Source organism: Lipotes vexillifer, unplaced genomic scaffold, assembly GCF_000442215.2.
Source record: "Lipotes vexillifer unplaced genomic scaffold, Lipotes_vexillifer_v1.1 scaffold470, whole genome shotgun sequence".
Classification (NCBI taxonomy): domain Eukaryota; kingdom Metazoa; phylum Chordata; class Mammalia; order Artiodactyla; family Lipotidae; genus Lipotes; species Lipotes vexillifer.
The window spans coordinates 2,872,221-2,895,931 of NW_006799533.1; the positions used below are offsets into that span (position 1 = coordinate 2,872,221).

At 43.0% G+C, this 23,711-nt stretch overlaps 1 protein-coding gene across 2 annotated transcripts in view; it reads right to left on the reverse strand.

The window, feature by feature from the left end:
* Positions 1-1,228: 1,228 nt before the first annotated feature.
* RNASEH2B (ribonuclease H2 subunit B) overlaps positions 1,229-23,711 on the reverse strand; it is an 81,092-nt gene continuing 58,609 nt past the window's right edge. Inside the window, exons 9-11 of one of the 2 annotated variants that reach the window (XM_007471689.1) lie at positions 23,519-23,561; positions 4,068-4,148; positions 1,229-1,659 (exon numbers count right to left, since the gene is read on the reverse strand). In XM_007471689.1, the coding sequence (XP_007471751.1) occupies positions 1,543-1,659; positions 4,068-4,148; positions 23,519-23,561 (241 nt within the window). In that variant the 3' untranslated portion in view covers positions 1,229-1,542. The remainder of the gene's footprint in view (positions 1,660-4,067; positions 4,149-23,518; positions 23,562-23,711) is intronic. The other variant, XM_007471690.1, reaches the window with a different exon arrangement.

Genomic DNA, 23,711 nt, shown 5'->3' on the forward strand with positions numbered 1-23,711 from the left:
GAACAATATTATTACTGTGGATAAAAAAATGTTGCCTGCCATTTCAGAAAACAACAAATGCTGCCCACCATCAAGCCATCAGCCTCTGCAGAGCTTCCCCTCACCCGCCCCCCACCTTGGTGCGTGCGCCCTGAGGGGAATTCAGGATGGAGAACAACAGAATACTGGCCCTAGACAGTTCAGATGCATATCAAAGGAGTAATTTCAATGAGCCCAGACTCTTGCATCTTCCCATACCCAGAAAAGCACTAAACTCATTAACTTGAGATGTCTGGGGGTTTTTTTGTGTGTGTATGATTAGCAGTAATCTTTTGATGTTTGACTGCATGTTTTTTTTTTCCAACAAAAATTCCTACATATCCTGGCTTCTCTCTTACCTCTTCGTAACAGTTCCTCAGAACTATATGAGAGGCTGCCTCCCAGGCTATAGTCCTCTGTAAGTTCCCCGAATGAAACATAACTCTCAACTTTCAGGTTGTGTGGTGTTTTTTTTCAGTCGACATTATTAATCAGGAAAATGTGAATTAAAACCACACCAACATGCCTTTTTTCCACTTATTTGCAAAGACACTATTCAAAGCTAATAAGATAAGGATTCATACCATCATTTGTTAGAGTGCAAGATACTATAACCTTTCTGTGAAATATATTCCCAAAAGTATATATTTGAAAAAGTTATGAATCAGTAAGCCCACATCTAAAAATCCATTCTAAGAAAACAATAAAAGATATGGACAAATATTTACATAGAATCTGATTCTTCCAATAGCAAATGTTTAAAAATAATACAAATGTCCAGAATAGGACTATGATCATTAAATAATCAAACACTCAAATAATTAAAAATTACTGTCATTAAAAAAGTATATTTATGAAGAAGAGTAGCCTGGGAAAATGCTCACAAAATGATGTCAAGAAAAAAGTTTATAAAATTACTAATATAACTCCTTTAAAAATTATTATAGAAGAAAATGCACCATATTATCTCCAGGTAATGAAAAGTCAGGAGATTATAATTTTTGTTTTACACTTTTCTCTATTTTCTGCAAAGAACATGTATTCATAAAACAGAAAATACATTAAACAAAAGATTTACCCAAAACTAAAGGCTTTTAAAAAGTAGTAGTTTATCTGATAGTTGTGTTACATTTCTCTGAGTATATTGAAAACCATATTGCTATAGCTACCATGCGCAACGTTGCATAAAATAACAGGCATACACTCAAATATTGTCACACATCAGTTTATTGAGGAAACTGTGATGCTAGAGGTTAATTCTATTCACTTGATTACTTTTCATGATGTCAAACAAAACTCCAAAGGCCACAAGCCATGAAGTTACACAATTACTTTCCCATATTTTGTTCAGGAAACACAAAAATCAAACACAAAGAAATGTTCAAGTGAATCTGAAAATTGCCCCCTTCCTACTTTTTTTCAAAAGGTGGTAATTAAGGGTTAGGAAGTACAGTGGAATAGAGGAAGGATGAAAATGGGACATGCAGAAGGCAAATATTTTTGCTTGATTTAATTTTCAAAGTTTCAAATCTTTCCAATTTTTTTAACATATTTTGCACCAAAAAAGGAATCAATACTTTTCATTCCACTCTTGTCAACTTTAGCCAAAGCCTTCTGAGCTGCAGTCATTTTGCTATTTTTCTGTTATTGAAAATAAGAGAGAAAAACTGTTATGAATGTAACATTTATAAATCATACATGCAAATCAAACAAGACCATGCATGTCTCAAGGTTCGTTAAGGGAGGTAAGCATTTGCTGCTGACATGCTTCATAAAGGAGTGATTCTTTTTAAAAGTTCTGATTTCTATTCAGAATTCAGATCTAAGAGACAAAATATGTTAAAAGAGGCAGGAGACAAAACTGCCGCCTTCTAAGGAGTGGAATGTTACAACCAACGGTTTACTTTGGGGGAAATAATTCTGGAGGGTGTATTAAGTGAAATAACACAAACAATGGAACTGACACAGGCAGCAATTGTCAGAGGGAGGAATTACAGCCTTGTATTACCAAATGATGAATAATTCACAACAATCTACCATCTGATTTTATTCATAGGCTCTATGGGAAACCAAGGACAAAGCTATTATATTCAAAAGATAACCTGTATTGCAAAGCATCCAGGACCAGCAGGATAGCTGTCCCATTTTTCCTCCAACAAAAAAATACTTTCTAAAAAGCTGACTCCAAATAACTCTGCCTTTTAAAATTCTATCTCTTCCTGGTCACTGTTTTTGTTTTGTTTTGTTTTGCCATGGCCTATAACAAGCACTGGCAGAAGGGAAATAGCAGCTGATTTTACTTCAGTGTTCAGCAAAAGCAAAAATGATGGGAATCAGCAAAGAAAAAATCATGTCTCCCTGGGAACTGTGAGACAGAGCCATTGCCAAGGTATCTTTTAAGGGCACAGTCAATATATGATCCCTAAAAATTTGCTTTTTACATTCTGTCACTTATAATTTAGTAGGCTTATATTTTGGCTGGATGGGGAAAAGTGACAGTCTCTGAGACAAGTTATCCTCCATCCCCTGCAATTAACTGACATCCTGGTCCAACCTCTTATCTCACTGGTGCGGTGCCCAAGTGGATACAATGGGAAGCAGCACTTAGAAGGGTGGGGCAGAAATACTCCTCACAGAGAAACTCGAAAATGTCCCTGCTTACAGAAAGCACTGAGATAACCAGCTATTTTAGCCAAATCTCAAGTTGGATTATCCCCTGATAGCCCATGCCCTGATAAATTACATGTAAATTAAAGAATACAATTTTTAGAAAACATTAAATCTAAGGAGAGTAAGTGTTCTTAAAATCTAGGTGGAAGTTAACCTATCTTGGGGCAGGCAAGGTCTTTCCAAGCATAAAAATAATGAGAAAATCATAAAAAACTTCCATATTTAATCCTCAGATTTAAAATAGTTCAAAAGTCAAACGAAAAGCCTAAACAAACTGGAAAATTATCTGTACCCTATATGTCATGAAAAGTGTTAATAGCCTGAATTTAGAATGAGCTCTTACAAATCAACAAGAAAAACATTACTATCCCAATATGAAAACAGGCAAGAAACATGAACTGACAATTTGTAAAAATGCAGATAGGCAATAAGCATTTGGAAAAACAACCTTTCTACCTAAAGTAGCCTACTTAGGCAAAGTTTTCAAGAATAAAAATAATACTTGATGTTGTCAAGAATGTGAGATGAACACTCATCAGCAATAATGGCTGGGAGTACAAATCTCTGCTACATTTTTGGAAAGCGTTTTAGCTATATATATGTATATCAGTAATCATGGAAAGAGTTCATGTTTTCTAAGCCTTTACTCTTAGTTTTAAATTGTGTCTAATGAAATAGTCAGAGATGCAGACTATAAATGAGAATGTTTATCACTTCATTAAAACAAAAACAAAAAAGCAGAAGTAACCTATGTGTCCAAAAATAGGAGAATGATTAAATAGACTATATTCCCTGTGGTGAAATAAAATAACACATGACTGAGTATCACGAAACCATTAATAATTTTTCAAAGAAAGCTTAATGACGTGAACATTTTCACAATATAGAGCTAAATGAAAAAGGCAGAACCCCAAACTATATGTGTGTGTGTATATATACATATGATGATGTATAGGATAAATCAGTAAGAAATGTTATGAAAATACTTGCTGGGGTGGTTGCTGAATTATGGAGTTGTTAATAATTGTTGTCATTGTCATAATTTCTGGGAAGCTACTGGGCAGTAGAGTCGACAAAAAATTACCTTTGGAGCCCCTTCCTCTGCCCCATCCTATCACTCTGAATATATTGCAAAGTTTAGGCACACTCTTGCTAATAAGTATACAGCCTTTCTTTATCTGTAAAAAGTCTTCTTTGCTTGACGCTTTCATCACCATTCATAATTTTGAATTAATTCTTAAGTCACAGAAATGCAAGTTAATAATTCTTCATGGTTAAAATGATAAAATCACAATCAAGCATGCAATCGTTCCTCGAAGTCACCATGCAGCAACAGCCACAGGATTCAAGAGTATTTGCTGCTGCATCCAGACACATACCTTTACAGTCTTCAAATCTTTAGTGTTAAACTTAGTGTAATCTTCTTTTGCTTCTACGGGCTCATCTGATAACTTTACTTTCTGCAATGTTAGAGCAGTGAAGTGTCAAACGTCACCTTGACACTTACATCAGTCCATTAAAAAAAAAACCCAACATGTATGTGCAATTTGGACCAATAGCGAGGTCAAATGGAGCAGCAGACCCTGCAGAGGGCTTACTTTTTACAAGTCCCTTCGCTTTTTGCCAATTATCTAGGAACTAAGCCAGACGTCCCTTCTGAGAAGCAGCCTTGGTGATGGGGAGATGTGAGCAGGCAAGCCCATGACCCAGCCCTTAGGCTGTCTAGCGGTATGATCACATCATGTATGTACAAGGGACAGGGGGCATCGAGGTGACTGCTGACTTCCAGGACAGTCTAAGGGGGGTGAATGCAGGCACAGAAGGCAAAGAAGAGAATTTCCTTTAAGAGGGCCAGGGGTCCAGCCAGAACCCCAACTTCATTCACCTGCAGAGCTGGTGTAATGCCCATTTAGGAATACAGGAACAGCATTCTGACTATCACCATCTTTGTATAGCTTTATGTTCTTACCTCCCTTCAATTCAATTGTCTCATTTTATCCACATAAGAACAACCTTGCAAAGCAAGCAGAAGGAAGCACAGAGGTTAAGTGAACAGCTTGAGGTCACCTAGCAGATGACTTGAGGTGAGATCTCAACTATGGTACAAGTGCTCTTTCCATTGGACCCAATGCAATTAAGTCAACCTTTACTTCATGATTTCACCTTTCACATGAGCATTTTGCACCAATCAATGAATGTGAGAATCCTGTCAAGAGCTAGACTGTGGCCATATGTTCATATCACAGTAGGAATCTGACACATTTATTATGTAAAAGGCACATAGCAGGGCAGGTAAGTCGTGATGTTTAACATGGAGAACTGATTGCACAGGGATCACAACTTGGACTTTTACAGATTTTCAAGCTCTCTGTGGAGACGCTGCGTTGACAAGACCCAATATGGACCCACCCTAGGAAATGCAGATTTGTTCCCAGCTTCACTCTTCACACCCAGCTTTCACTACACATAGAACTGTAGAGTCGGTACTAAAAGATGCCACAGCCCATGTACAGTACAAGTGGGTAAAATGACTCGTCTTGAAATTCTTCACCAGCACACTGTTGAATACGTTGGGAAAAAAACATTAACTGTAACATCCACTTAAATCTCTGTTATTTAAAAGACTGAATCACTACAGATTTGGGGGAATGTTTCAGAAGAAATAGAAAAGTGGCTCAGAAAGGCAGTAACAAAGGGTCTGACTAAATGGGTACAGTTCTGGAAAAAAAGGCAGACAGGAAAGTACAGAGGAACTAATGCTAAGATTGGTCTTATTCTTACAAGTGCCTTGCAAAGAAGGCACTTAGGAACATCTCCAAATCCACTGATTGCATTCAGCTCTGCCAGCTGACAGTGATAAATTCAAAAGATGCAAGGGGGTGAGAATTGGAAGCCGGGCCTCAACAGAGTCAAACATAATAGTAATAAAATAATGCAAAACATATTAAGGATGAGAGGCTCCATGCTATGGATTACAACACAGATGCAAAGATACCTAACAGTCACTGGAACGTTATTTCCTGCAAACAATCAACTATATTTCTGTAAAAATCAATCAAATCCTAGACACAGATGGGAAACCTAGCAGCAGACATTATCCTACACTTGTTTAAACTATGGTACATCATCCAGTGAAGTTTGCAATGTACAAACCGGAGCCCCAGGAAGACACAATAGAGCAGAAAACCTCAGAAAGCAACTAAAATAATCTAGGAGGTGAAGCTGAGATGTAGGAGAAATGAGATGCCAAGATCTAAATCTGGGCTTAGCCAAGTACCGCTCAGGGACCAAGTCCAGCTGGCTGTCTGTTCTTATAAATGAAGTTTTACTGGAATACAGCCATACTGATTGGCTTATGAATTGTCTGTGGCTGTCTTCATGCGGCCAGAGGGTAGGTTCTTGTATTTTTGTAGAAAGAATTCAGAGCTGAGACTGAGAGGCCAAGTAAGCAAAGGACTTATTGAGTGACAGTACACTCTCAGGAGGGAGCGCAGGCAGGCTCAGGTGAGCAACAGTGAGTCCTTTCGGCAAGCTGGTCACACGGGGTGTGAAAATGACTGGGTGGAATATTCATCAAGGAGGGAGGGGTTTGGGGGGTAATTTCCTGGTTTTCATCCCAGGTCCACCTTCCCGAGAGGAGGGGCAGTTTCTGTCCTTATTTGGCTTTGCTCGGATCTGTCGTGGTGCCGGTGCATGATGGGTACTGCTCTGGTTGCAGTGCTAATTCTAGTGTAATGAGGGCATGACGAGCAAAAGGTTACATTCCGACCAGCAGGTTCCTGCCTTTCTTTGTTTGCCTCTAGGACCCTTGTCTTCACAAGATATATGGTCTCCTGTCAGCGCGGAGCTTCCCGCTTTCCTGTGTTTGCCCCTAGAACCCCTGTCATTGCAAGATGTATTATGGTCTCCTGTCACATGACCTGTGCCTCCCTCCTCTGCTCATGTCTGGCTAACTGCCTGCTCTAACGGTTCCCCCCTCGAGGAGTCTGGACCCTTAAAATCTTTTAAGGGTCAAAGGGTCGATGGTCCGTCTTCCATAGCTGCTTCAAGCTGAGCAGGGGCATTGTCCCTACCGGTGGGGTCCAGATCACCTTGCTCTCTGTCAGAGATAGGAGGTCTCAGGGTCATGTACAGCGGCAGAGATGGAGAGTGGGGAGTAGAAGGAGGCTGCAGCCCTGTCCAGTGGATGTTGATGGTCCCCATCTTCATGCAGGATGGGTTGAAATCCCTGGCATACCATCATCTGTAGGTGACACTGTCGTAACCTGAAGAAACAGACTTAACAAACAGGAGTTCATGAAAAGGCAGCGGCCCCAAATCAGCAAAAATATTATTGCAATCAGAGGTCCAAGCAGGGGTAGGAACCAGGTCATGTTTGGTAATACCCCTCTGACTGCAGTCCATGTGGAGCTGGCACTGGGGTCACCCTTTCCACAAGTGTGTAGCCATTGGGCCTGTTCCTGTATCTTTTGCATATCTTCTTCCACCTGGCCAGTGGTGTTGATGTAGGTGCAGCACATTTTTTTGATTACTGCACATACCCCTCCCCGTTCAGCTAGCAGACAGTCCAGGGCCAGTCTATTATCCATCACCACACTTGCTAGGAAATAAAGGGGGTTCCCCCATGGTCCTGGCCAGAGGAGACAGAATATCTGGCAGGTTACAAAGCATTGCCTCAAGGTAGGCAGAGTCGCCCATGGGGCCACCAAACAACAGCTGCTCCAGTTCCTGCCAGGATGAGGCCCATCAGCCTCTTATTTCAGAAGTGGCGGATATTATGGATGGATACACCTAGGTTCATCTGATTACTTAGTTGGCCTAGCATGCACTGTCCCGCAAGCAGGGCCTTATCTATCCAAGGCAAGGCCACAGCCAATCCTGGGGAGGGGAAGGAGAGCTGGGGTTGTTCTGAGAAGGCAGCTGGTTTATGTTCAGGCCGCAGAGGGACAGGCGTCTGGGGGAGTGCATGCCTGGTGCACTTCTGAGGAGCTGAGCCATTCCTGTAAGTGGTTTGCCCAAGAGGGTGTACCCACGCGGCTTGAGGAGAGAGGCCACCGTTACAAGAGGGGTCGTGAGGTGTGGGGACTTTTCTCTAGGCCTTAGGAGGGCCATATTGTAAATGCCGGACAACTGGCGTTTTCCCTCCCTCTTCCACTGGTCACTAGGGGCAAGGGGCAGCGAGACAGGCTAGACTCATTGCACCTGAGAATGAGTACTTGGTACTGGTTAGAAATACTAATGTGAGGGGTGAGATCCAAGCATGGAAGCTGCGTTAGGGACGGGATATGAACTTCAAGAGAGATGGGGTGAGTTTCTTGGCTAGGGCCAGCAAAACCTGATTTCCAGACTCTGAAATCACCTTTAGGACTTATCCTGATTTATTAGGAACTTAGTGACCTCACTGGTTTCGGTGTCCACCAAAATATCTGAGGGTAAAAAGGGCCTACCATTAGTCATTTCAAAGTGGCTGAGCCTTAGCTTGTCTGAGCCTGCCTGTGTTCCCTCCTGAGAGTTTACTATCTCTCAATAAATCCTTGCTTTGCTTACTTGGCCTCTTGTGACTTGTCTCTGAATTCTTTCTGTGAGGAAACAAGAACCTACCCTCTGGCAACATCTGTGGTAAGCCAGCCAGGAGAATTATTTGGAGGTCAAATATCCCTCCTCCTTTCCCTGGCAAGTCTTAGCCTCTCATCTCACTTGTGCTTGAGAGCCACTGCCTGACTTCTTGTCATTACTCTCCCTTTTGCTCCCTTTGCCTGTCACCTTTCGGACCTGCTTGCTGCAACATACGTGGGCATGGGTCAAGCATATATAAGACACCAGGGTGTTTGCCACCACAAGACTCCTGCCGTGTTAGGATATGTGGGTCATGGAAGGGCCTAGAGAGAAAATAGGTCTGTCCACCCACCTTAAAACAACTTCCATGCAACGTTTTTAGGCACACAAGCTTAAAACATAACACCCTCCCCTTCCTGTGGCTATCCCCACAGGATTATTTTAGGTCCACTTATGTCTGACTATCTTTGTCTCTGTGTCTCTATCTTGCTCTTATTACTTCCTTGGAAATGGGGGGAAGAAATTTGTCAGGCGTTTTCCAACCTAGCTGCTAGGTCCTACACATTTCACTATTGCATATGCATAGGGCATGTCAAGAAAAGTTTCCAGCCATTTTCACAGGCAGCCAGGGACACGGACCATTTGATTAACTGTGATCAGGTTCAACTTTGTGGAAATATAAAATGCAGCCTTACTTGGACTGTAAATGAAAGGAAATTAAGACTTTCCTAGATAACAGAAGGGAGGCTTGTACACAGTCCTACATACCACCTCCCTTAGTGGCCAGTGCCTGTTTTCAGATCCTGACCACCCTTGTAGAGAAAGGGGACTGGGACCTAAATAGCTCCTGGAACTATGAAGACGTCTGTTCCAGGGGAATATACCCTGGAACACATGGATTACTCAATGGTCAGAGAATCTATAGAGAAACCTTCAGGAAGGTCATTCATCCTGGGTACAAGAGATGTCAGGATAGGACACAGGCCCCAGCACTCTGGGGCTGGCAGAGTTGCCATGTGGCAGGGCCACTACCCTGACATTGGCCAAAGTTGATAGGACTAGGTGAACAGGGATGCCTGTAGCCAGTCCTGACAGAGGGAACCCCTAAAGGGACATCCTAACTGTAGTGCTCCTCTCTCCCTGAAGGATCAGTGGGAAGCATCTCCTCCATCCCCAAGGATTCACCCCTCAGGGTGCATTCTAAGTCACTGGGACAAGTTTTCTCTAGATTTTTTTAAACAGGAAAAGCTCATCTTGTTCTGTAATACAGCCTGGCCCCAGGCCTGAGGATGATGAGATCTGGCCAGAAAATGGAAGCCTCAACTATAATACCATCCTACAGTTAGAAGTTTTTTGCAAAAGGCATGGAAAACGGACAGAGATTCCTTATGTTCAGGCCTTTATGGCCCTAAGAGAGAACCTGGAGCTATGCAAGTCCTGTGTTAGGGAACCTTGCAGGTTGGGACCTGTTCAAACTATTCAAAAACCCCCTCTGGTAGTATCTCTGCAGGAAAATAAGTCTCAGAAGATCCAAGTCCTCTTTCACCATCTTCAGCCCCTCCAGCACCATATAAGCCTCTTTATCCTTCCATACCAGAAGTGCAGCCAGAGCTCCTTTGCCCCCTCTAAGAAGTAACAGGCAGACCTCAGGGAATGACCAGAGTCTGCACCACCTTTCTGTGTCTGACCTCAACCAGTGTGGCACTCATTTAGGCCGATTCTCAGAGGATCCTAGCCAGTTCACTGAAGAATTCCAGGGACTAATGATTTCCTACGACCTTACTTGGAAGGACATGAATGTTGCCATTTCTGACTGCTGCACCCGTGAGGAAAAGACCTGTATTTGGGCGCATGCTCAAGCATATGCTGATGGATTATACATTGTCCAACCCAATTACTACCCTGTGGGCATGACAGCAGTGCCACTGATTGATCCCAATTGGGACTATGAACTAGGCCAACCTAGTATCCCTAGAAGAGATCCTTTGCCTCACTGAAGGGATGAGACGGTGCATAATTAAACCTGTCAACTATGATGAGGTTAAAGAGATCGCCCAAAGTGAGGACAAAAATCCAGCCCTATTTCAGGTCTGGTTGGTAGATTCCCTCAGAAAGTATACAAATGTGGACCCAGATGCTTTTGAGGGACGCTTGTGCTTGCAACTTACTTCATTTACCATTCAGCCCCTGACATCCACAGGAAGCTGCAAAAGCTTGCCGTGGGTCCCCAAACCCCTCTCAGCCTTCTTATGGATATGGCCTTCAGTGTCTTTAACAATACAGACCAGAGATAGCCTCATCCACCAGAAGCAAGAACAACAGTCCTGCAGCCTGTGGAACAAAAACCACATTCACAGAAAGATAGACAAGATGAAAAGGCAGAGGGCTATGTACCAGATGAAGTAAAAAGATAAAACCGCAGAAAAACAACTAAATGAAGTGGAGATAGGCAACCTTCCAGAAAAAGAATTCAGAACATTGATAGTGAAGATGATCCAGGACCTCGGAAAAAGAGTGGAGGCAAAGATCGAGAAGATGCAAGAAATGTTTAACAAAGACCTAGAAGAATTAAAGAACAATCAAACAGATGAACAGTACAATAACTGAAATGAAAACTACACTAGAAGGAATCAATAGTAGAATAACTGAGGCAGAAGAACGGATAAGTGACCTGGAAGACAGAATGGTGGAATTCAGTGCTGTGGAACAGAAGAAAAAAGAATGAAAAGATATGAAGACAGCCGAAGAGACCTCTGGGACAACATTAAATGCAACAACATTCGCATTATATGGGTCCCAGAAGGAGAAGAGAGAGAGAAAGGACCAGAGAAAATATTTGAAGAAATTATAGTCGAAAACTTCCCTAACATGGGAAAGGAAATAGCTACCCAAGTCCAGGAAGCGCAGCAGGTCCCATACAGGATAAACCCAAGGAGAAACATGCCAAGACACACAGTAATCAAACTGGCAAAAATTAAAGACAAAGAAAATTTATGGAAAGCAGCAAGGGAAAAATGACAAATAACATACAAGGGAACTCCCATAAGGTTAATGGCTGATTTCTCAGCAAAAACTCTACAAGCCAGAAGGGAGTGGCATGATATACTTAAAGTGATGAAAGGGAAGAACCTACAACCAAGATTACTCTACCTGGCAAGGATCTCATCCAGATTGGAAGGAGAAATCAAAAGCTTTACAGACAAGCAAACGCTAAGAGAATTCAGCACCACCAAACGAGCTCTACAACAAATGCTAAAGGAACTTCTCTAAGTGGGAATCACAAGAGAAGAAAAGCACCTACAAAAACAAACCCAAAACAATTAAGAAAATGGTCATAGGAACATACATATCGATAACTACCTTAAACGTGAATGGATTAAATGCTCCAATCAAAAGACAGAGGCTTGCTGAATGGATACAAAAACAAGACCCATATATATGCTGTCTACAAGAGACCCACTTCAGACCTAGGGACACATACAGACTGAAAGTGAGGGGATGGAAGAAGATATTCCTGCAAATGGAAATCAAAAGAAAGCTGGAATAGCAATACTCATATCAGATAAAACAGACTTTAAAATAAAGAATGTTAAAAGAGACAAGGAAGAACATTACATAATGATCAAGGGATCAATCCAAGAAGAAGATATAACAATTACAAATATATATGCACCCAACATAGGAGCACCTTAATACGTAAGGCAACTGCTAACAGCTATGAAAGAGGAAATAGACAGTAACACAATAATAGTGGGGAACTTTAACACCTCATTTACACCAATGGACAGATCATCCAAAATGAAAATAAATAAGGAAACAGAAGCTTTAAATGACACAACAGACCAGATAGATTTAATTGATATTTATAGGACATTCCATCCCCAAACAGCAGATTACACTTTCTTCTCAAGTGCACACGGAACATTCTCCAGGATCGATCACATCTTGGGTCACAAATCAAGCCTCAGTAAATTTAAGAAAACTGAAATCATATCAAGCATCTTTTCTGACCACAAGGCTATGAGATTAGAAATGCATTACAGGGAAAATAACGTAAAAAACACAAACACATGGAGGCTAAACAATACGTTACTAAATAACCAAAAGATCACTGAAGAAATCGAAGAGGAGATCAAAAAATACCTAGAGACAAATGACAATGAAAACATGATGATCCAAAACCTATGGGATGCAGCAAAAGCAGTTCTAAGAGGGAAGTTTATAGCTATACAAGCCTACCTCAAGAAACAAGAAAAATCTCAAACAATCTAACCTTACACCTAAAGCAACTAGAGAAAGAAGAAAAACCAAAACCCAAAATTAGCAGAAGGAAAGAAATCATAAAGATCAGAGCAGAAATAAATGAAATAGAAACAAAGGAAACAATAGCAAACATCAATAAAACTAAAAGCTGGTTCTTTGAGAAGATAAACAAAATTGATAAACCATTAGCCAGACTCATCAAGAAAAAGAGGGAGAGGACTCAAATCAATAAAATTAGAAATGAAAAAGGAGAAGTTACAACAGACACCGCAGAAATACAAAGCATCCTAATAGACTACTATAAGCAACTCTATGCCAATAAAATGGACAACCTGGAAGAAATGGACAAATTCTTAGAAAGGTATAACCTTCCAAGACTGAACCAGGAAGAAATAGAAAATATGAACGACCAATCACAAATAATGAAATTGAAACTGTGATTTAAAATCTTCCAACAAACAAAAGTCCAGGGCCAGATGGCTTCACAGGTGAACTCTATAAAACATTTAGAGAAGAGCTAACACCCATCCTTCTCAAACTCTTCCAAAAACTTGCAGAGGAAGGAACACTCCCAGACTCATTCTATGAGGCCACCATCACCCTGACACCAAAACCAGACAAAGATACTACAAAAATAGAAAATTACAGACGAATATCACTGATGAATATAGATGTAGAAATCCTCAACAAAATACTAGCAAACAGTGGTTGAGAGTCCACCTGCCGATGCAGGGGACACGGGTTCGTGTCCCGGTCCGGGGGGATCCCACATGCCGCGGAGCGGCTGGGCCTGTGGGCCATGGCTGCTGAGCCTACGCGTCCGGAGCCTGTGCTCCGCAGCGGGAGAGGCCACAACAGTGAGGGGCCCATGTAACGCAAAAAAAAAAAACAAAAACAAAAACAAAAAAACTAGCAAACAGAATCCAACAACACATTGAAAGGATCATACACCATGATCAAGTGGGATTTATCCCACGGAGGCAAGGACTCTTCAATATACACAAATCAATCAATGTGATACACCATATTAACAAACTGAAGAATAAAAACCATATGATCATCTCAATAGATGCAGAAAAATCTTTTGACAAAATTCAACACCCACTTATGATAAAAACTCTCCAGAAAGTGGGCACAGAGGGAACCTACCTCAACATAATAAAGGCCATATACGACAAAACCACAGCAAACATCATTCAGGAACAAGACAAGGATGTCCACTCTCACCACTATTATTCAACATAGTTTTGGAAGTCCTAGCCGTGGCAATCAGAGAAGGAAAAGAAATAAAAGAAATACAAATTGGAAAATAAGAAGTAAAACTGTTACTGTTTGCAAATGACATGATACTATACATAGAGAATCCTAAAAATGCCACCAGAAAACTACTAGAGCTAATTGATGAAGTTGGTAAAGTTGCAGGATACTAAATTAATGCACAGAAATCTCTTGCATTCCTATACACTAATGATAAAAATTCTGAAAGAGAAATTAAGGAAACACTCCCATTTACCACTGCAACAGAAAGAATAAAATACCTAGGAATAAACCTACCTAGGGAGACAAAAGACCTGTATGCAGAAAACTATAAGACACTGATGAAAGAAATTAAAGATGATACAAACAGATGGAGAGATATACCATGTTCTTGGACTGGAAGAATCAACATTGTTCAAATGACTATACTACCCAAAGCAACCTACAGATTCAATGCAATCCCTATCAAGTTACCAATGGCATTTTTTACGGAAGTAGAACAAAAAAATCTTAAAATTCGTATGGAGACACAAAAGATCCTGAAGAGCCAAAGCAGTCTTGAGGGAAAAAAACAGAGCTGGAGGAATCAGACTCCCTAACTTCAGACTATACTACAAAGCTACAGTAATCAAGACAATATGGTACTGGCACAAAAACAGAAACACAGATCAATGGAACAAGATAGAAAGCCCAGAGATAAACCCACGCACCTATGGTCAACCAATCTATGACAAAGGAGGCAAGGATATACAATGGAGAAAAGACAGTCTCTTCAATAAGTGGTGCTGGGAAAACTGGACAGGTACATGTAAAAGAATGAAATTAGAACACTCCCTAACACCATGCACAAAAATAAACTCAAAATGGATTCGAGACCTAAACGTAAGACCGGACACTATAAAACTCTTAGAGGAAAACACAGGAAGAACACTCTTTGACATAAATCACAGCAAGATCTTTTTTGATTCACCTCATAGAGTAATGGAAATAAAAAAAAAAAAATGAACAAATGGGACCTAATGAAACTTCAAAGCTTTGGCACAGCAAAGGAAACCATAAACAAGGTGAAAAGACAACTCTCAGAGTAGGAGAAAGTATTTGCAAACGAATCAACGGACAAAGGATTAATCTCCAAAATATATAAACAGCTCATGCAGCTCAATATTAAAGAAACAACCCAATCCAAAAATGGGCAGAAGACCTAACAGACACTTCTCCAAAGAAGACATACAGATGGCCAAGAAGCACATGAAAAGCTGCTCAACATCACTAATTATTATAGAAATGCAAATCAAAAGTACAATGAGGTATCACCTCACACCAGTTAGAATGGGCATCATCAGAAAATCTACAAACAACAAATGCTGGAGAGGGTGTGGAGCAAAGGGAACCCTCTTGCACTGTTGGTGGGAATGTAAACTGATATAGCCACTATGGAGAACAGTATGGAGGTTCCTTAAAAAACTAAAAATAGAACTACCATATGATCCAGCAATCCCACTACTGGGCATATACCCAGAGAAAACCATAATTCAAAAAGACACATGCACCCCAATGTTCATTGCAGCACTATTTACAATAGCCAGGTCATGGAAGCAACCTAAATGCTTATCGACAGACGAATGGATAAAGTAGTTGTGGTACATATATTCAATGGAATATAACTCAGCCATAAAAAGTTACGAAATTGCGTCATTTGTTGAGACGTGGATGGATCTAGAGACTGTCATACAGAGTGAAATAAGTCATAAAGAGAAAAACAAATATCGTATATTAACGCATGTGTGTGGGACCTAGAAAAATGGTACAGATGAACCGGTTTGCAGGGCAGAAGTTAAGACACAGATGTAGAGAACAAATGTATGGACAGCAAGGGGGGAAAACCGCGGTGGGGGTGGGGATGGTGGTGTGCTGAACTGAGTGATTGGGATTGACATGTATACACTGATGTGTATAAAACTGATGACTAATAAGAACCTGCTGTATAAAAAAATAAATAAAATTAAATTAAAAAATAAATAAATAATAGAGATCAGGCTGAGGAAGAAAGCAAGAAACAGCGTGACTTGAGAAGGGCCCATCAGCAAGCCAAGATTCTGGCAGCCATTATGGCAGGACCTAACCCACCTCCTGGTCACCCCAAAGGTACTTCCAGAAGGCTCCGCCAGGTAAAGGAGCCTGTTTTAGCTGTGGGAGCCCCAAAGACTGGAACAAGGAATGCCCAGGAAATAGGTCCCAGCCTCTACCCAAGACGCCATGCCCACTCTGTAAGAAGATGGGTCACTGGAGCAGGGAAGGGCCCTCAGCTCCAAAGGGAGCAGGGAAATTCCCCCTTGCCAGTCATGTCAGTGGTTGATTATGAGACCTGGGACCTCCCAAGGCTCCTGAGAAGACAGTCATAATCACAAGGGAGGAACCATGGGTGACCACTGACGTGCCAGGTAAGCTTGTCCAGTTTCCAGTGGACAGAGAAGCCACTTACTCTGTCCTGACTTCTCACGCTGGGCCTCTTGTCCCTGAAACTTGCTGTATCATTGCGGTAGAAGGTAGGTCAAAGCTGAAACTTTTCACCACCCCTCTACTTTGCACCTGGGAAAGACCCTTATAACTTACAAGTTTCTTGTCATGCTTGAATGCCCCAGCCCATTATTGGGAAGAGACTTTCTTTCAGCCTTGGGGGCAACTTTTACTCTCCCTGAAAACCAAAACCAAGGCCTATTTTTGGCTGGACTATGAATTATACAAGACATGGACAGTCCGGCCCATAATATTTCCCCAGAAATTGAAAAACTTACAGATCCACAGGTCTGGGAATCAGGAAATCTGGGAATCCCAGGACGGGCAAAATTTGCCACTCCTTAAAAATCACCTTTTAAAGGAGGCTAATATCTTCCCTTCCAGGTGTCGGTACCCCATAAAACCAGAGGCTCGACAAGGACTCAAACCCCAGATCTCAAAATTCATCAAATGTGGGCCTTTGGTATCATGCCCGTCTCCTTGTAATGCTCCAATCCTACCTATCCTCAAACCAAATGGGGACTATAGAGTGGTCCAAGATCTTCAAATCATAAATGAAGCTACGATTCCTCTCCATCTGACTGTTTCCAATCCATACGTGATCCTTACTCAGACTCCGAAGGACACAGCATGGTTTATAGTCCTTGATCTTAAAGATGCCTTCTTCTGTATACCTGTTCACTCTGAATCCCAATACCTTTTTACCTTTGAATGGACTGATCCAGACACCAATATGACCCAACAGTACACCTGGACTGTCCTTCCCGAGGGATTCTGGGGCAGACCACACCTGTTTGGCAACGCCCTAGCAAAGGAACTTAAGGAACTTACATTAGAGATGTGGGCATTATTACACTATGTAAATGACCTCCTTATTTTCAGCCCCTCGGAGGAAGCCTCAGACCAAAACACTGTACAGGCCCTCAGTTTCCTGGGCTCAGGGTAAAAGGTACCCCGAGCCCAAATCTTCTCCCACAGAGTCACCTACGTGGGACGTGTTGTGGTCTAAGCCCGGGAAAGTGCCCCCTTATGAGCCGGCGTGAGGAGGCAGTCCTCCACTGACAGCCACCACACACAAAGAGACAGCTCAGAACCTTCTTGGGGATGGCTGTATTTTGAAGGATTTGGATCCCTGGGTTTGGTCTCATGGCAAAGCCATTACATGAGGCCTTGAAGGGACTAGACACAGAGCCTGTAGATGGGATGGGCAACTTACAAAGAGCATTTGATCAGATGAAGACCATCGTGACTAGTGCCCCAGCCCTAGGGATCCCAGATCTAAACAAGCCCTTTACTCTGTTTACCTCAGAAAAACAGGAACAGCCCTGGGAATTCTCACCCAAAAGGGGGGACCAATCCCATGGTCGGTGGCATATCTCTCCAAGCAATTGGACCCAGTGGCCTTGGGATGTGTCTGAGAGCTGTAGCGGCCACAGCCCTACTAACTGAAGAGGCCACAAAACTCACCAGGGGGCTTCCCTGGTGGCGCAGTGGTTGAGAGTCCGCCTGCCGATGCACGGGACACGGGTTCATGCCCTGGTCCGGGAAGATCCCACATACCGCGGAGCGGCTGGGCCTGTGAGCCATGGCCGCTGAGCCTGTGCGTCCGGAGCCTGTGCTCCGCAGCGGGAGAGGCCACAACAGTGAGAGGCCCGCATAGCACAAAAAACAAAACAAAAGAAAACAAAACAAACAAAACCACCATGGGTCAACCCCCTTAGAGGTACTGACGCCACACTCGATACAGGGAATACCAGAAATTAAGGGACACCAATGGCTGACTGGAGGTTGTCACAAAATATGATGCCTTCCTTCTTAACTCTCCTGAAGTGACCTTTAAGGTATGTCAGACTCTAAATCCAGCCACCCTTATACCAAGAGAAAGCCCAGAGGAATTACCTCATTCTTGCACTAAGACCATCGAACAGGTGTACTCTAGTAGACATGATCTTAGGGACCAGCCTCTCGATGACCCTGAAGCTGTCTGGTTTACTGATGGAAGTAGCTATATATAAGACAGCGTCCATAAGGCAGGGTATGCCATAGTAGATCTACGTAAGATCATAGAAGCTGGTGTCCTGCCACCTCAAATCTCAGCACAAAAAGCCGAGCTTATAGTTCTAGCTCAAGCTCTCAGGCTAGGAAGAGACAAGAGGATCAATATAGCCATTCTAAGTATCTATTTTTTGGTGTTACATGCATATGCTGCCATCTGGAAGCACAGAGGACCCCTAACTGCATGGGATTCCCCAATCTAGCACTGCCAGGAGCTCTTAGAACTCCCAGAGGCAATACAAGACTCTAAGGAGGTGGCAGTTATTCACTGCAAGGGACATCAGAAAGGAAACTCAGACATAATAAAAGGAAACAACCTGGCACAGAGTGTAGCTCTTGTAAAACCCCTTTTACTCGGGCTGCCTTGCTCCCCCAGGTACCAACCCGCAACCCGCTTTCATCACCTCAGTACACAATCAAGGAAATACAGTGGGCTAGAAGTAGGGGATGCCAAAAAGGCCCTGATGGCTGGTGGATTAAGGAAAAACAATACTACTGCCCAGAGCATTACAGTGGAAATTTTAAAAATCATTCCATGACTCTTCTCATTTGGGAAGGGATGCTTTGATGAACCTGGTAGAGAAAGTCTTCTCTGGAATGGGCCTTCCTAGACTATCCTAGAAGTCATAGGGCCTGTAATATATGACACCATAGTAAGCCCGGGGGAAACTAAGGCCTCCACTTCTCCAGCCCATCCAAAGAAGAGGAATCTATCCAGGTAGGACTGGCAAACAGTCTTTACCCAGATGCCATCCTCCCAGGGGTATAAAAACCTCTGGTCTTTACTGACACTTATACTAGATGGGTGGAAGCCTTTCCAACAAGGAAGGACCGAGACAGCTCAGGAAGTACTAAAGGCATTATTAAAGGAAATAATTCCTTGGTTCAGACTTGCATGGTTTTTACAAAGTGATAACAGTCCCTCTTTTATGGCTAAGGTTACCCAACAAATCTCTAGTGCCCTAGGCACCTGCTACCACCTCCATGCTGCCTGGAGGCCTCAGTCATCGGGGAAGGTGTAAAGGGCAAATCACACTTTAAAAAGAACTCTGGCTAAACTTTTGTCAAGAGAAATCGGAACCTTGGACAAAACTTTTACCCATAGCCCTCCTGAGAATCAGGGTGGCACCTAAAATGGGGCTAAGGCTCAGGCCCCTTTGAAATGACTGACGGTAGGTAGACCCTTTTTACCTTCAGATATTTTGGTGGGCACTGACACCAATGAGCTCACTAAGTAACTGATGAATCTGGGACAAGTCCAAAGGGCAATTTCAGAATCTGGAAATCAGATTTTACCAGCCCCAGCCAAGAAACTGACGCCATTCAGGTTCAGCCAGGAGATTTTGCCTCCTAAAAACATGGAGAGAAGGGTCCCCTTCTGAACAATTATTACCCAAGTGGAAGGAGCCTTACCAGGTCCTTCTCAGCACTCCTATTGTAGTGAAAGTATGGGGAATCACTAGTTGGGTGCACCTTTCTAGAATCAAACCTCCCCCTCCCCCCAAGTCTTCAGAGGACACAGAGGATCTTGGACGGCCAGAAGAGTCCGAAGGTTGAGTGAACCTCTTCAAGACCTGAAATTGTTATTTACGAAGGACAAAGAAACTTCACAAATTCAAGGCTGAGAACCCATAGTCACTGTTTTCCTTTTGCTTCCTGTTACCCCAGTCCACCCACAAATTAACTAATATGCTCTGATGGATATGGATGCTTATTATACCTTCCTCTCGTTCCTTCTTACTCTCATTATCCTTTGTGAGTGCCGCCTTGGTTCAGCACCTATACCCGAGGGGGCTCTGTTCAGTCCATGCTGGGTTCAAAAAGGATTGTTCACTTTTAGCTCACCTCCGCCATCATGAAGTCATTATTCGACCTAACCTTTCTCTCCTTTTGGGTGCCCACACTAGGGAAATGGGAATTTAATTCAATAGTAAATCTCTCAAGAATTGTAGCCCATGGAGAAAATCTATTCCGGTGCTGGATCTGTCATCCCCACTCTCAGAGCGACACGTACGGATTAAAGGTATTACACTTTATGCTTAAGAATGACAACCTCACTCCCACCCTGGTCAACAGTTCTGCTAAACCTATCCCTCTTGAAGTTCATATCCCGTCCCTAACGCAGCTTCCATGCTTGGATCTCACCCCTCACATTAGTATTTCTAACCAGTACCAAGTACTCATTCTCAGGTGCAATGAGTCTAGCCTGTCTCGCTGCCCCTTGCCCCTAGTGACCAGTGGAAGAGGGAGGGAAAACGCCAGTTGTCCGGCATTTACAATATGGCCCTCCTAAGGCCTAGAGAAAAGTCCCCACACCTCACGACCCCTCTTGTAACGGTGGCCTCTCTCCTCAAGCCGCGTGGGTACACCCTCTTGGGCAAACCACTTACAGGAATGGCTCAGCTCCTCAGAAGTGCACCAGGCATGCACTCCCCCAGACGCCTGTCCCTCTGCGGCCTGAACATAAACCAGCTGCCTTCTCAGAACAACCCCAGCTCTCCTTCCCCTCCCCAGGATTGGCTGTGGCCTTGCCTTGGATAGATAAGGCCCTGCTTGCGGGACAGTGCATGCTAGGCCAACTAAGTAATCAGATGAACCTAGGTGTATCCATCCATAATATCCGCCACTTCTGAAATAAGAGGCTGATGGGCCTCATCCTGGCAGGAACTGGAGCAGCTGTTGTTTGGTGGCCCCATGGGCGACTCTGCCTACCTTGAGGCAATGCTTTGTAACCTGCCAGATATTCTGTCTCCTCTGGCCAGGACCATGGGGGAACCCCCTTTATTTCCTAGCAAGTGTGGTGATGGATAATAGACTGGCCCTGGACTGTCTGCTAGCTGAACGGGGAGGGGTATGTGCAGTAATCAAAAAAATGTGCTGCACCTACATCAACACCACTGGCCAGGTGGAAGAAGATATGCAAAAGATACAGGAACAGGCCCAATGGCTACACACTTGTGGAAAGGGTGACCCCAGTGCCAGCTCCACATGGACTGCAGTCAGAGGGGTATTACCAAACATGACCTGGTTCCTACCCCTGCTTGGACCTCTGATTGCAATAATATTTTTGCTGATTTGGGGCCGCTGCCTTTTCATGAACTCCTGTTTGTTAAGTCTGTTTCTTCAGGTTACGACAGTGTCACCTACAGATGATGGTATGCCAGGGATTTCAACCCATCCTGCATGAAGATGGGGACCATCAACATCCACTGGACAGGGCTGCAGCCTCCTTCTACTCCCCACTCTCCATCTCTGCCGCTGTACATGACCCTGAGACCTCCTATCTCTGACAGAGAGCAAGGTGATCTGGACCCCACCGGTAGGGACAATGCCCCTGCTCAGCTTGAAGCAGCTATGGAAGACGGACCATCGACCCTTTGACCCTTAAAAGATTTTAAGGGTCCAGACTCCTCGAGGGGGGAACCGTTAGAGCAGGCAGTTAGCCAGACATGAGCAGAGGAGGGAGGCACAGGTCATGTGACAGGAGACCATAATACATCTTGCAATGACAGGGGTTCTAGGGGCAAACACAGGAAAGCGGGAAGCTCCGCGCTGACAGGAGACCATATATCTTGTGAAGACAAGGGTCCTAGAGGCAAACAAAGAAAGGCAGGAACCTGCTGGTCGGAATGTAACCTTTTGCTCGTCATGCCCTCATTACACTAGAATTAGCACTGCAACCAGAGCAGTACCCATCATGCACCGGCACCACGACAGATCCGAGCAAAGCCAAATAAGGACAGAAACTGCCCCTCCTCTCGGGAAGGTGGACCTGGGATGAAAACCAGGAAATTACCCCCCAAACCCCTCCCTCCTTGATGAATATTCCACCCAGTCATTTTCACACCCCGTGTGACCAGCTTGCCGAAAGGACTCACTGTTGCTCACCTGAGCCTGCCTGCGCTCCCTCCTGAGAGTGTACTGTCACTCAATAAGTCCTTTGCTTACTTGGCCTCTCAGTCTCAGCTCTGAATTCTTTCTGCGACAAAACAAGAACCTACCCTCCAGCAACAGTATCAAAGGCTAAAACCTTGAAGTATAGGTTTTGATCCATTCATGAATGATCTCTATGTTACTAAGGAAGACAGATATTTGGGAGAAAGAAATATGCTTAGCTTGTGGAGGGAGAGAAGTAAGAAAGAAACAAGTACACCTGTCCTCTTAGTTAGAGCAAGACAACTATATCTATGTCCCCTGGTGCTGTTGTCAGAGGTTCACTACTGAACTGGAAGAAATGTGGGTCTGACCTAGAATAACTTTACATCTTACACCAAATGACTTCCTCCAGTACTATTCTTCCAGAGAAGTAAAGATGAACCTCCTTGGGCAATTTGCTGAAAAAGGCCCACAACTAACACTGATGCACTTTAAATTTTATGTCCTTTTCTAAAAGTCAAAGTAATGAATGTTTTTAGAGCCATGACCACCCTCAAACAGGAATGATTAAAAAAAAAATATCCTGAGCATGTTGGTCACCTCGAAAGCAGGGAAAAAGGAAAGTTGTTTAACACCCACTTTACATTCATTTGCAAAGCACTCATTACTCTTCTGGCAGGAGAATGACCTCACTGACAAGCTGTTGCATGTGTTTACTTCCCTGTGTCTAAGCAGCGCTCACTGGTCTGCGATCACGCCTGGACTTTGGGATGCTACTCTTTGCTCTCAAGTGTGGTTTATAGCTGGCTTCTCTACTCCCTATATCTGGGAGGCAAACCTAGGCCATAGCCCACAGTGCAGAGGAGCTGTGGGTGGCAGTTTGAGAACATCTGGAAGGGGAAAGGTTTTCCACTGATAGCTTCTCTGTGTTGCAAAAAACATGCTCTATGTGCCTTTGTGCCCATGACAATTATATTTGGAAAAATGAGTTTTAGTTCTAGAGTATTCCTGGTGATTAATAAAGTTAATTACAGGATCTAGCTCACTCAAGAAGACTTAATTTTAATTATACTTCTTTAATATTTTGACATAGGTATCCAGCTAAAATCAACTCTTTGATTCTCACAGCACTTTATCATTCACGTAAAAGCCACAGAAATAAAAATACTGATGAAGAGCCCAGTATAATCTTTATTCCACATAAGTTGAATGAAATATGTTTTAAAATATACTAAACTAAATTTATGTGGCAAAAGTATAATATTTTTCTAAGTCCTCCAAAGATAGCTTAGTCACAGCTTCTTACCTTTGATGGAGGGTTTGGCACTGAAGCTGGAGGTTCTGGAAGCCTGAGGAGTAAAAAATAAAAATCATAGTCATGGTTTTTCATAGACAAGCAAACAGAAAAACTGGGCCAACTTCAGACTTAGTAAGTCCTACTTTCATCTAGTAGTTTCACCTCCATATATCTTAATGTTCAATCACCTCAGTGGAAAGAG